The 15,027-nt window shown below is 37.5% G+C and overlaps 1 protein-coding gene across 1 annotated transcript in view; it reads left to right on the top strand.

Moving 5' to 3' along the window:
• The window catches only part of ARPP21 (cAMP regulated phosphoprotein 21), a 112,023-nt gene that overhangs the window by 1,185 nt on the left and 95,811 nt on the right, over window positions 1–15,027 (top strand). The window contains exons 2-8 of the mRNA XM_068557500.1: window positions 623–789; window positions 1,756–1,797; window positions 2,785–2,874; window positions 6,790–6,934; window positions 8,402–8,480; window positions 9,149–9,208; window positions 9,932–10,072. Of these exons, the coding sequence (XP_068413601.1) occupies window positions 661–789; window positions 1,756–1,797; window positions 2,785–2,874; window positions 6,790–6,934; window positions 8,402–8,480; window positions 9,149–9,208; window positions 9,932–10,072 (686 nt within the window). The 5' untranslated portion in view covers window positions 623–660. The remainder of the gene's footprint in view (window positions 1–622; window positions 790–1,755; window positions 1,798–2,784; window positions 2,875–6,789; window positions 6,935–8,401; window positions 8,481–9,148; window positions 9,209–9,931; window positions 10,073–15,027) is intronic.

Below are 15,027 nucleotides of genomic sequence, written 5' to 3'. Positions count from 1 at the left end.
GGAGGGCTTCTGCTTCTAATAATGTCACTGTCACTTTGAAGCCTGAAACTATCGTTCCTGAAAGGTTTATTGCCAAATTTAGATCCTATATGTATACTAAATTATTACCTCTTACATTGACTTCTGCCCCTTGTAGAGTGTACTGAATCCCTTATACCCAGGAAGGTACGTCTGTGGTTGAAATTTGCAAATGATTTATGAGTCATCTTAGAGATGCTGCAGAACCCAGTACCACCTCCCGACTCAGAAGTGGAGGAAGAGTTGGGGAGATACTCTCTTCTTCTTTTGCTTCTACTTTGTAGAGGAGCATAGGGACCGGGAGACGTGTGGGACTTTCATGTCTCATTTTAAGATGTATTGATCCACCTTGACGGCAAGGTGTATTCACAAGAGCATGTGTATGTGTTTGGAGGGGCGTGGACAGGGCAACTGAATCTGCCTCTTGTGTTTGTCTTGGGTACTTGATTTGATCTTGTTTTATTCTCCTTTTGTATAAAATTGTCAGGGAGGCTGGAGTTGCTTATTTGAATTTGAGTACAAAGGGAGAAATCAAATATCTCGAGAATAATGGTCAAGACTTCACCCTGTGCTGACATTACTTTCTGATGTCTTAACCTTGTAGGGTGTCAAATCTTGTTATTTTAATTTGCATCTGGGAGAATGTCTGAGCCAGGAGACCTGAATCAGACCATAGTGGAGGAAGGCGGGCCTGAGCAGGAGACGGCCACTCCAGAGAATGGCGTGGTTAAATCCGAAAGTCTGGACGAGGAGGAAAAACTGGAATTACAGGTGAGCCCGGAGAAATCCCATTTCTCATGCCACTGTGTGCATCCCTTTCTTTCATTTTGAAGATACTCTGAAGGTTTGGGGTTTTTTTGCTTGTAAAGAGTTTGACTAGTAAAATAAATAGGAAATCCATAAAACGAATCTTCTCCTTTCCCAATTATTAGTCTTTTTTTTTTCTGACCAAACAGTGCATTCTGGTCAAAATGCCCTTTGAAATGGAAAAAAAAAAAAATCCAAAGAACATATTTAATGACTGAATTTGCCCACAGCTTCTCCGTATTAATTTCCAGATCACCTCAAGGAGTTTGTGGAGGACTTCTCCTGAGGCAGCTTTACACTAGCTGAGTTATAAAAATGGGTTTGTAGTCCGCGGAATACAGCTCATGACAGACTAAGAAAAATGAAAGACATGAGCTCTGTTGACCTTCCTGGGCAGGCTAAGCTTTGATTCTTATTAGCAGAAAAGCCTAGAATTCCCAGCCAGAGAGAGAGAGAGAGAGAAAGAATGCTCTAGAAGGAGTAGGGGGAAGTTTGGGAATGATTGACGGTACTGAAAAAGTGATATGATTAAATACTCATGATTTATGAGAGAAGGAGATTTGGTAGAAGGAAAACAAACTGTACTTGCAAATAACCTGTATCGATTTTCTTTAAACCAAACTACAAAAGTGTTAACTCTTTTTATATAAAAAGGGAGCAGAGGCTGATAACAGCATAATGGCCAAAAGCCTTCAAGGCCGGCTTTTCCCCTCCCCAGGAGCTGCTGTAAGGAGGGAACGAGAAAAGCTAAATGGTCAAAAGTTTGGCGGAGCAAGAGCTGGGGGAGTCCTCCCCGATGGTTATAATACTTTGTTGCTGTTGTTATTGACTTTTCAACTCTGGTGACATCTTTTTCTCTCCTTCTCCCCCTTCCCCTCTCCTGGTTGTTGGTGGACTGTTTGTTTGTTTTATTTTGTTTCTAACATACAGAGGCAACTGGCGGCTCAGAACCAAGAGAGAAGAAAATCCAAGGTAGTGTTCTGGAATTCTACATTGACCTGATATCATGGTTGCATGTGGATTAACATCAGGGTTAGAGGATTTGCCAACGATTCACATGGCTCTATGTGGATCTTGGCTGCACCGGTGCTGCCTGCATTTAATGGGGTCGTGTTGATGCCTCTCTTTCTTTCCTGCTCTATGTGCTTTTTTTTTTTTTTTTTTTTGATGTGGACCATTTTTAAAGTCTTTATTGAATTCTGTTTTATGTTTTGGTTTTTTGGCCACAAGGTATGTGGGATCTTAGCTCCCTGACCAGGGAACGAACCTGCACCCCCTACATTGGAAGGTGAAGTCTTAACCACTGGACTGCCAGGGAAGTCCCTCTATAGGCTTTTTAATTAGAGCATTTAGGGTTCACATGGCTGCAGTGTATATATTTGATCCTGGCAGACTTGACAGTGCTTTACAAACAAATAGCTGCTTGTTTTCTTTTCATTTTAAATCAAGTTTGGGGGAAATGTTTTAGCCTGTCTAATTAGTTTCTGCCTTGAAGTAAACAGGTTCTGGTGTTTAGGACACAATCTTCAACTTTTAAAACATCTTCTCAGTCAAATCACTTGCAAACCCAGTTTTAGTAGAAATTAATTTGTGTTGTCTTTTTCTCCTTGTACTTTCATGAAAAGGCAGCAATTCATTCTTTGTATGTTTCCAGTGTGATGGGCACAGTTTGCTAGGCATGTTCGTTAAATTCATCCTTCCACATTCTCCTCCACCTGCATCTCCATCAGCACAGCGGTCCGATGCTTTAAGCCAGTGTAGACACTGCATCCCCATCAACACAGGGGTGTGATGCTTGGAGCCATTGTAGACAGCACTGAGCAGTGGATTTGAAGCTTGCTTTTAAAACTCTGATTTGGGAATGTCCAGAGAAGGTGGAGATGATTCGACAGCCTGAGGATATTTCCTGGGGTTTTTTTCTTTATTTTCCTTTCCTTCTCGTTTCTTTTCCCTTCCCAGTCAGGAGCAGGGAAAGGTAAACTGACTCGCAGCCTTGCTGTCTGTGAAGAATCCTCAGCCAGACCAGGAGGGGAAAGTCTTCAGGACCAGGTATACCCCCTGTCATTGTGGATCACTGCATGAACGGGATCTACCTTTGTGTGCATGAGTATTAATTTGGCATTAAATAGTGTTTTGGGGGAGCAATAAACAGTTCAAGAAGGAAAAAGTCTTCTGGCTTCATCCTCTGTTTCTGAGACATTCTATATTAGTTGAACAGTTTGTCACAAAGTATTACGTTTGTTTTTTTCCAGACCCTCTGAAAACTGCAAATGGAAAGGAATTCAAAAGAATTTAGATTAAAACTTAAAATGTAAGCACAGTCGTGCTGATATTCCTCAAAGGCTCTCTCTTGATAAAACTGAACCAAATATAGTCCCAAGTATCCCATCTCCTTCCTTATTGGAGACTCTTACCTCCCCAAAATGCACTTGCCTATAAAAACACAAATCTTGGCTCTTATGAAACTTCAGAAATAGTGAATAAGGTGCATTGAGCTTTGGAGACATACTTTTATGGCCTTTGGTGGAGATTTCTCACTACTGGAAAAATTGTCCAGAAATAAATCTGAGATGATGGTGAATTTGAGTTAATATTATTAATACATTGCTGCATATCCTTATACCTATTTTTGCTCCTTATAGCAAGACTATTAAGCTCTAAAAATTCAAATTCCAACAAAACCCTTCTGTGACAAAATGGGAAACTTGACATCATATTTATTTTTGTTTGCCTTTCAGGCATCATATTCGTTTTTATAAAAATGGTCTTGCTGCTAAAAAATTTTCCTTATTTTATCAGAGGCTGAGAGCAGTCAAGACAAGTAAAATGATTTATCTGAGCCCAGAGGAGGAAAAATTGGTTAAGATAGCATTATTTTTGTTGGGCCTTGTTTTGCTTTGCTCTTTTTACTTTAATTAAAATAGTCTAAATTCTCCTCATGGGTACAGAGAGCATTGAGAGCACTTTCTTTAAAAGGACCAAAAATAAATTCCTTATAGATTTTGTCCTAAGAGTATTTTTTTTTCCCTAGCCTCATTTCCTTAATATGCCACCCATGTCGTAAGGCATGGGCTGGCTAGCTTTCAGTAGCCATCCCTATGTTTCATACACAGGCTTTATTTTACTTGGGCTCTGAGAAACATGTGGCTTTTGTTCAGCATTTTATTTGTGCTTCTTCTTTTAAGGGAGATTGAAAAGGGGGAATAATGTGAATATCACAGCTTATATTATTCAACATTGATTGATGGCTTGTGATGTAATGCACACAATATATGTTAACTCTGCAGAATGACAGACTCTGGGAGAAGTAATGCCCCAGTGGTCCCCCCACTTCTAATGCCAGGCAGAGGAGGACAGCCTTTATAGATTTCATCTGCTTTTTATCCTATTTGACAAGTACCAGGAGGAAATTTTTTAAGAGATCATCTGTATCATTGTGCCCATCCTGGACCTAAGTCTAGGTTCTCCATACAATTGGTGCAGAGAAATAAGAGGCAAACGGTGCTTTGTTCCTGCTGGTTCCAAGCTGAGTAACTAAGACTAGCTTTGTAGAAATTAGAGCTTGCAAGCCTCTCTTTGGACTGGCTGAGGTGTGGTGGAAGCAGGGGACTGATAGACACACAAATAAGCGAGTGGCCGTGCTACTTCTTTTAGAAAATAAAGAAGCAGACCTTTGAGCTTGAATGCAATGCCTTCATTAGGTACTACCGGCACTTAAACAAAATGTGGGAACTGAATCCCTGAGAACACTGGCCGAAGTATACAGTATACGGATTGTATTGCTTCCCCAATGTTTGTATATTCACAGTATTTGGAAAACTGCCTTCATTTTCCTGCGTGGGAAAAACTCTTGCTACCTGTATTACTTGATCTCAGACCCATAGCTGATGATTCAGCCTGCCCTTAAGTTAAAGGAGTTTTGCTTTTCTAATGTTATACTATTTACCTATCAGTGTATTACTGCACCTTGAATCATTCTTTTCCTGTTGTTGGACATAAACTTATCCTGTACCGATGTATTTATTAATACTTGTATTTTATTATTGAGCATATCAATAAAAATATTAAAAAAGAACAGATTGTTTTTTACCAACTCTATAGCACTTTTGTGTGTTCTTTCAACACCAGAATGTGTAGAAAAAGACAGGTATTTTTCTGAGTATCGTATTTGTCAACACACGGCATGGGTTTGTACATTTTTTTGGTAAATGATGTCCTTTAGCCTGTGCTCTTACATTTATATTTCCAAGCCTCTTTGATTTTAGATTCAAACTTACCGAGGCTGGATGGTTCAATCGGTTTTGAAGAAGCAATGAGACCACTGCCATGGCCTGGTACCATCACTTTCCTCCCCTGATCCACTGTCGAATCGATTCTTCCCCACTCAGAGCCAGAAATGTTCCAGCTGTTTCCTTAGCAAGTGGAAGCAAATCGTAACCCCGAAGTCTGCCTGAATCTTTGCAGACTGAGACATTTCTGTCCCAAGTCCTGTGATAAAAGACCTTACAATCAAATTACACTCAGTTTTACATAATTTGTATATGTCCATCCCGAGGATAAACATGTGGATATCAGGAAACCCGGCTAAGATAAATATTTACCATGAGAATGTGTTTTATTTCATCCTCTGTATCATGCATCTTTCCAAACATGGTGACTTTTTATTCCAGCCTGGAATACACAATGGAACCCCTCCCAAAAAAGAAACTTGGCTTTGGAGGACTTTTGTTTTCTGCTTGATTTACCAAGAACCATTAAGAATCCCAGATTGACCATAATTTGAGGATGTAGAGGCATAGTTTAGTCACATGTAGAGGAGCATTAGTTTAGTTATCAGTGAGAAACACTATTAGTCATTGGGAATATTTTTTTTCCTACATCATAAATGTTAATGTCGCTAGTAGAAGAAAGCTTTCCCATCAAATCATCTCTTACATAAGAGCCAGTGGGCTTAATGTTGGCTCATTTGTCATAATTTTAATCATAGTGTAGTTTTTTCATAAAACTGAAAAACATAATTTGGCTCATTCTTCTTCAAAACAGTGAACATACTATCAACCAAATGGCTGATATATGAGTTAATACAAAATGATCTGTTTTCAGTGAAAAATCAATAAATATAAAAGTGGATCCAGTCCCAATACTGTAAATGGTCAACCAAGCATCAGTTCAAGAGAATCTTACATCTTGGAAAGGATTAACTGATACTAGAATTAAAATAATATTAAATATTTAAATATAACTGATGGAAAATATAGTCCTATTTTCTACCTTTTCTAAAAGGCAGTGCTTATTGTAACCATATATTATGATGATTTATTAATAGCCTTTGTAAACAATGTATGATAATAACCCATACCTAGGATTCCTGCAATTCTATATCTTGAGTTTTCATAGTGATAAAAATCATTATTGATATGGTTCTAAAACAGATTTTTAATTGTAAATTGGCTGTCATGGCCTTTACTTATGTCTGTTTTTTCCGTGATTATGATTCATAGTATCTGTCTGTCTGTGTTTGTGCCAATTTTTCCTTACAAGGAATTATAGAAAAGAACTGCAGAAGCCTCTTTTTTTTTTTTTTTTTTTTTTTTTTTTTTTGAGACATGACAGGACCTGTGATGCAAGCTTATTGATAAAGAAAATTTTTCCTAGGTGTTTAAAAATAAACCTGTAGAGAAAATAAGTGTTGTTATCTACGGGAATTTAACTTGCTTATGGTTAATATTCATGAGGCAAAGTTTTAGTACTATATACTTCTCATGACCTTCCATTGACTTCTGAAGTTTAATTCACTTTAAAGAGCAATTATTTTTCTGACAGGTTTAATTTTTTACCATTTAAGAAAAAAAAAAATCTGCACCTGGCTTTCATTTTCCTGTTCTTAATAATCTCTGTGCAAAATGGAAACCAGACAGAGATTCTTAAATCTGGCCCTAAATTATTATATTTTTTCCCCAACAGGAATCAATTCATTTACAGCTTTCCAGTTTTCCCAGCCTGCAAGAGGATGATAAATCTAGGAAAGATGACTCTGAAAGAGAAAAAGAAAAGGATAAAAACAAAGATAAAACCTGTGAAAAACCCAAGATCAGAATGTTATCAAAAGGTGAATGTGAAAATGTTTCCTTAACTTAATTTGGACGCATAAATAGTCACAGAATACATTCTAGATTTTACACACATATCACCTCCCACCAAATTCTGCATATAATTTTATATGTGTGCGTATGTGTGTGTGTAAAAGGTGATGTGACCTTGATTTTTTTTTTTTTTTCTGTTCATGGTGTCATTTTTGTGTATCTAGAAAGGTTATTTTTAGGATCACATATTTCTTTGGGTATTCGTTTGGCTATCCTATTTTCAATGAGAAGTTTGTACAAGGGAGTGAATATAAATATGTTCTTAATTCAGGTTTATTAGTCCAGTTAACTCGAATTGAGGAACAGTAATAGTACCCAGTTTTATATCTTAACTTTCATGTTTATCTTAAAAGACAGATAGTGGATTAGCAATTCTCAGTCGGTGAGTGGTAAGTGTTGTTATCCCCAAAGCACGGATATATATGCCAATGTCAATGAAACACATACTAACATTTTATCTGGCACAGATGAATTTGGTCTCTGCAACCCATATACTGCTCCGTAATGTCTCATTTAAAATGTACACACTTCTACTTCAATAAAAATTCTTCCCCAAAAGTTATTCCTTCTAAAACCCCAAATATACAGTCCGGGCTTTTCAAATTGTTGCCTTACATATAGTTATACAAAACTAAACCCAAAAAAAGAGAGAGAGAGAGAGAGAAAAACAAAACTAAGTTGAAATGAAGAATACCATGAATAAATAAATAGCTTGGCAGTAGACTGTTTTTTTTTTAAAAATAACGGAGAGAGCATAGGGCATCCTATCAGCTGAGAAATGACAACTACTTCTCATATTATGCTCTACAACCACATACCTGCTTATAATGATTATCTCGGCTGCTGAATATCTAAAACCAAGGTGTATCCAAGAGTAAAGAAGTACAGCTTCCTAAGATGGCTTTAGAAATTAAGCTTTAGCCAGCATCAAAATACTTGAAAGACTTGGAAATATTTAGTGCCCTCCTATACTTTGTATTGATTAATATTTAGACAGTCTTATAACAGAACTTTCAGTTTTTGCCTTCTCTGTTTTAAGAGAGAGAGAGTTCCATGGTATCTCAAACTCTTGAGAGCTCTCTCTCTGGGTTGGGAGTACCCCTCACTGTCACGGGGAGGTCATGCCCTTGCTGACTGACAGCACAGAATGAACACCTGACACTTGACTCCACCCACCCACCCAGACTGTGCCCACTTCCTCTCCTATGACAGTTTCCACACTGGGAATTTACTGGGTGTTCTCAATCCCCGAATCTAATTTTCATCCTGATGTAATATTACCAGGTTGCTAGTTTTGTAACATGTATCTTTCACACCAATAGCTTCACCTAAAGTTTACCTGAGCAAAAGGGATCGGGAAAGGTTGGGAAAACCTTTTCCACCCCACCTCCCCATCGGCCTTTCTGACAACTCCATCCTGCTATTTGTTTCAGATTGCAGCCAAGAATATACGGATTCTACAGGCATAGACTTACACGAGTTTCTGATTAACACATTAAAGAATAATTCCAGGTAAATTATTAAGTAAACCTCTCATTTCTAGAAGAGTCAAGTAGAATATTACAATCAAACTCATTAATCCAAACACTTCTAAGAAGAGAGTTGTAAAAGGCAGGCTTCTTCTCTGATGTCTTAAACTGTCTCTTGTATTTTCTTTTTTCTGCAGATAGTTTGCATGTTTACTGTTTATAAATAGTCTTAATTCCTGGGTACTTATCCAATGAATAAATTACAGCTTACAAGTTCTGCTTTTCTGGTCACAAAGAGATGCTGATTAAGGGGAAAAAATAGAGAATGAGAATCAATGTCAAATAAACCAAATATGCTTCAGTACAGCTATAGAACCAACTACTTAGGCTTAGCTTTGCTCCACTTTCCTATCAATTTAAAATATAAAATTTACTTGATGTGTTTTATGGGCCTAATACCTTGCATGCCTTAATTAATATTAAAAACTACAGGAGTTTCAATATTACAAAATACTTAACAAATGAGATGAGAAGTAATCTTAAACAGAATGGAATTACAGGTATTTGGACAGCATATTCCAGAGGAGAGTTAGATACTGATTTGTAGCCACATAGATTTAAACCATCTTTTCCATACATATAAATGAAATTGTTAAGTCTTTGGGAATGGAAAGTACATAAAGCCTTTTCATTTTAACATTTATTTTGCAGAGACAGGATGATACTCTTGAAAATGGAGCAGGAAATTATTGATTTCATTGGTGACAACAAGTATGTTAAATTGCAATGCCGGTTAATTAATCTGATGTGTCTTAGTTTGGTATTTGGGTTTAATTATTCATTCTGGAAAGATTTAGGGATAGATAAAACATTATTTAATGTGTTTGCTGACTCGTTAAATAGAGATGCTATTGGAGTTAGGAGCTATGTGCTGATGGGAATTGTTGCTTGGACCATGTGCGCTCCTGCTTGTTAAATTCCTGACAAAATGGCTATAAACAGGGGGCCACTGATTAGCATAGAGTAGCAGTAACAAGAAGCGACCCTTTTCATTTGTATTATAGTTCTTTAATGGGCGCCAGCTGGCTGTAGTCAGTTATGCCTGGAAATAATTGTACTGCTTTCAGTGTCAACCATGTAATGACATATCTCCAGATAGGCATCTGCAGTCCCGTATTATGTCATGTCATTTGTCCTGTGCCTGGCTCTGTTGATAAGGTATCCTGGACCAAAACAGAACACTTTCCAGTGGACATTAAGTTCTCTGTGGTCTGAGAAATGTGCAACTATAAAACAAAAACACTTATCGTAACTTAATCAATACATCTGTAAGTGGAAAATGTGTCTGGAAATGAGGGCATCAAGTGATGCCAGAAATGAAATAAGCTTAATGGTTTGGATGAAAAAGAAATGGTTTTGTGTGTATACCTCTAAAATGTACTACAGGCCAGAAACGAATGTGCTGATTCTGCTGTTTCTTGTATTCCTTTCCAGTAATCATTATAAAAAGTTTCCTCAGATGTCGTCCTATCAGAGGATGCTTGTCCATCGAGTGGCAGCTTACTTTGGGTTGGATCACAACGTGGATCAAACAGGGAAGTCTGTCATCATCAACAAAACCAGCAACACAAGAATGTAAGCCCCACCACTGTATTTATTTAGCATTTGCTTTTTCTCTTGTGGATTCATTTATAAGAGCACAGTATAAAATTCAAAGTACATGGCATTTAAAATGTGCAGTGTTATTTATCTCTTGCTCTTATCAGCAGTAGTGGCATTTATCTGTAGAAGATTACCTGAGGACCAGGCAAGTTGATAAAATTTAGGCCATACCGTGTATTTATTGCCTGATCTTTTACATAACTCGTGAAACACAATTTTCTTCCTTCCATCAGTAATCCGTGTGATTACATACAAAGCATGGAACGTGTTATGTCAAATATGCCTCCAATGAAAAATAACAGACATTTTAAAACAACAATGACATACATAGGATAATTGTCCTTTTCTTTGTTTTTCTGGTTATTATAGACATCGATCTTACTGTGGTTTTTAGAATAACAAAAAATTCCAAACCTGGAGACAAAAGTCCTGCCTCTAAGACCCAGTTCTTTTACTTACTAGCTGTGTGGCTTGAAACAAGTCATTTAAAATCTGCCCTCTCAGTTTTTTCACCGGTAAAATGAGAGTTTTTGAGCTGACTAATATCTAAGTTCTAGATCTAAAAGGAGGTTGCTTGTTTGGTTTTGCTCCTTTCAGTAATTGTTTGCTTCTATCTTAATGACTTTTCATGGTGCCACTGAGTCACCAAAAAGCATAAGATGAGTAGTCATTTGCTTTGGTAATTTGGAACTGTCCCTCTTGAACTCATGTCTCCTTTAAGTACAGCACAAACCACTTTCATAGCAAAAATACACATTAAACTGAAAAACTGTCCCTATATAAAGCATTCTCTTAAGACATTTGTGTATTATAATTTCTTTTTTCACAGTGTTTGGTAAATTGTGTAAACTGCATGGTTTTTAGGAATGCCGTGTTAGTGAAGAGGGAACTTTTGTATCAAGCACAGCAGCGTGGTTAAAACATTATTTTCTACTCACCGGAGGTTGGGACTTGTTGGGATGGAGATGAGGCTCTTTCTCTGCTCAAGACTCAGTCTGTGTTCAGCAGAATGAGCGTGAAAGTCATAGTGGAGAGAACTCAAACTAGGAGATCTGGGACTGAGGTTGACTGTTATCTCAGGAACACTGAACACTTCACTTCTCTGGGCTTCAAATTACTTATTTATCTGCAGGAGAGTTTGAAATGGATAATGTTTAAAGGCCCTTGGAGCTTCAGAATTCTTGGGTCCTATGGTTGCATTCTACTGTGCTGGCAAAATACATCTTAAAATGTATTAGCTTTCCACTTTATCTGATTGTTGGCACGTGGACCTCCTATTGTGAACAGTAGTAGGAATAAAAGATCACTATCCTTTAATCCTTTACATCTTCCCTCTCCATCAAATACTCCTAGTTGTTGCTGTTGTTTTTCAGTCTCCATTCTGGTTTTTCTTATGACGTTCTGATACTAATGCAGGGACACACTGATTGCAAAATAGGCAAGCAAGTGACTCTTTCCTTCTAATTTCACCTCTTTCTCTGTAAGGCCATAACAGACATGGAAAAAGCCCATAGGTCAAGTAGATTGGTACAGTTTCAACTAGTAGAGATAGTGCATTTATGTTTAATTCACTGTGATTTTGCAGTCGCATAGTCATACATATTAATACACATGTTTGAGACCTGTTTCCTTATATAACAGTTTTTGAGAAAATAAACCCAGTGTATAAAGGCTCTCAGTAAACTCTGAGTGATGACTCTGAACTCGCTCGGTTCGATATAGTAGTCACTACTTATGTATGACTATTTACATTTTAAATTAAGTTCATTAAATTTAAGCGTTAAGATTCAGTTCCTCAGTCAGGCTAGCCACATTTCAAGTGCACCTATTAGAGCATATAGAGAACATTCCCATTTCTTCAGAAAGTTCTATTGGTCAGCTCTTCTCGAAATCCTTATGATTCTTGCAAGTTTCCATATACCACTAAAGGACATAATTTGTCCCTTAAACCTTTTATTTTCTGCTAATGAGCATCATATTATCATAATATCAGACTTCTTCACTTCCAAAAGAGCACTAGATTTTCTTTTTCTTTTTTTTTTTTTTTTTAAAATGGCCAGTTTCCAATAGACCCCATGTGTTCATGCCTCCAGGAAGAGCGGAATGAGAGTTTATGCAGGGTGCACCTTTAGGTATTGCTGCTACAACAAAATGCCCAGGCTGCTAGGCGTTTTGCCCGGTTCCTGCTCTTTGTTGATCCTCACTCTGTGAGTCCTAAACAAAAAGAAATGACCGTATGTCATGGACAATCGAGGTATTTTCTGAAGAGTTGAGCTTAATAATCTTTCATCCACAGTTGTCAAGGCCTACCGTCCTATTCCAGACGCCTTTCTGACCATCCTCGATTTGAGTGGCTCTTGCCGGGGGTTGAGATGGGCATGGGGGAGGTTAATATCTTTTAGGACAAGAGAAAGGGATGAATTAAATGTCCTTTTACAAATGTCCTTAACAAGTCACATTTCCAGGACCTTTGAATCACTTTGGGCAGTTTCAGCAAAGGAGAAATAAATAGTGTTCTGTGGGAAATGATAACATTTGATGTTTGAAGTCTGTTGCCATGTTCTCATGGAGTTGAAGTTTGAAAGGGAACATCTCTTCAAGTTCTAGGTGTCTTGCGTTTCTTTGACTCTGAAAATTTCAAGAGTTGTGCCATCAGCGCAATTGGCATGTGATGGTCGTGGGGACTGTATTGATTTAGATATATTATGGAGATGAAAATGTTTCCATTTCTATAAAGGAGGGAGGCTGAGATGGAAATTCCTCAGATGGTTCCTTGTGGGTTTTGTGTTTTGGGAATACCTTTTCAATGTGTACAGTTTTATGCTATTCTGAAGCAAATACTTTACAAATGCATATTCTAAATGGCACTGCAGCTTGTGAGAAATGCAGAAAAACGTGGATGGAAGATATAAAAATGAACTAGAGGGCCGAGGGAGAGAAAACGCTTTCTTATTTAACTTTTAATTTTTCTTTTTCAATGACACTGAGCTGGCATATAAGGTGTTCCTCTGGCGTGGATGCATATCAGCTAGATATTGGCTGGGATTTATTTCCAGAATCCCTGTTTTTCTAGATTGTCAGCAGTTCAAGTAATTATAGAATGTGACTTGGAAATATTAAGTTTCGCATGGAGAGAAAATAGTTTCACCTGAAGTTCAAAATATTTAAGTCACGACAACAGACTATGAGGATTATACATACACGTGTGTGTACCACACTCACTTCTAGTATTTTCTCTAATATCTTCAGATATAATACATCCATCCTTTCATGATGGAAAAAACTTATCTCAGACTTCTCAGCTAAGTGGTATAATCTCTTATAAGAACATTACCTAATGTTTGTTCAGTTGCACTGGGTACTTTACCTCTTATTTAATGTATATTATTTCATTTAACATTAAAAACATATAACATAAGTCATTAGAGGTTCATTTTACAGAAGAAGAACATTAAGCACAAACTCAAGTTCAGTTTTGGACTTACAGAGAAGCAATGCTCAGTGTGGCTGGGATCTAAACCAGTGTGTCTAATGCTGAGAACAATTTTCTTAAATAATCTGACTCTCTTTAAAGCAAAAACATCCAAAACATCTTGGGCAAAATCCTCAAGATCTCCGGGATTGGTTGGGATTTTCAACTCTTAAGTCTTTTGTTGTCTGATAAGAAACAATGATTGAGGGAGAAGATCTTTTTGAAGATTAACTCAGTGGTATCAATAAATAACAGAGACTTCCTACAAAATGATAGTTCTTCCCAGATTTTCTGTATTTATCACTGCTACAAGATGTGATATTTGGGGAAAAAAAGATGCAGTATTTGGTAGGGGGTGACAGCCATCCAGTGGAAACTTCCTATACTCCATTTCGATCTGTGTTTTCAGGAATGAAAAAGCTACACTTACGGATGATGTCGGTACAGGAGATAAACGTATCCATTGTGTTAATACAAAATTACTGCTCCAAGCAATTCAGTTGTCCAAATGCATGTTTTCATGTCATAGCCACAGGAGCATGGGGTTAAGGATGTAGCAGTCCTGAGAGAGTAGAAAATACGAATCATGTTCATCTGGGATACGTTCCAAAAAGGTGCCTTCTTCTGAGTGAACTGATGCACTTTAGAGACTTAGCAAAGGAAATTCCCCTTAGCCTGGCACCACTGCATCCTTGTTGATTCTCAGGGCTAGCCAGGGTGAGAACAGGTGAGTGCATGTCACCTACAGCCATCCAGCACATCTATTGTTCCAAGAATTGGATCTGAATGGTTGGGGATGCCTCTCATTAGAATTGACTGCTTTTTGTTGAAATAACAGAGTTTTTGAGCTGAGGCTCACTATGTGGTGTTTTTTTTTTTTTTCAGCTTTTGTTGGACTCTCTTTCCCCCATTTATTGCTAGAAATATGTTTCACTCTCTAGCACTTTTAAATTTTTTCTGTTGACGTTCTTTGTTAACTGTCAGATTAGGTGGTGACACCAAATGAGCCCCTTGGAAATCTGGGGCAGAGGTACTAGGGTCTGTGCAATTTGGTAGTGCAAGTGATAATTTAAAATGTATTTACTCTCTATCATGTTACTTTTTTGATAAGTATTGAGGATTGAGGCTAAAAGATGAACAGTGCTTTTTAAAAAATATTTAAATGCTACAAATATATGGGTCTGTTTTCTTCATGAGAAGCTTTATTCTTCTCTTTGTTTCTCTTTCTGATCTTCACTTTTTCTCTTTTGCTTGTTTTTCTACGTGTTTAGCCCAAAGCAGCTCATTGTTCTCTTATTAGATAATTTTTACCCGCCCCCCCCCCCCATTTTCTCCTTCTTAGAGAAAAGATGTATGCTCAGGGTGTATCACTGGGAGACGAGAAACCATCTACTTTCACTAGTATTTTCCAAAGGGCCAAGATCAGTCATAGGCAGAGAAAATCCCACGTGTATCT

Source organism: Eschrichtius robustus, chromosome 12 (genome assembly GCF_028021215.1).
Source record: "Eschrichtius robustus isolate mEscRob2 chromosome 12, mEscRob2.pri, whole genome shotgun sequence".
Classification (NCBI taxonomy): domain Eukaryota; kingdom Metazoa; phylum Chordata; class Mammalia; order Artiodactyla; family Eschrichtiidae; genus Eschrichtius; species Eschrichtius robustus.
This window is presented reverse-complemented; position numbering and strand designations above follow the sequence as displayed.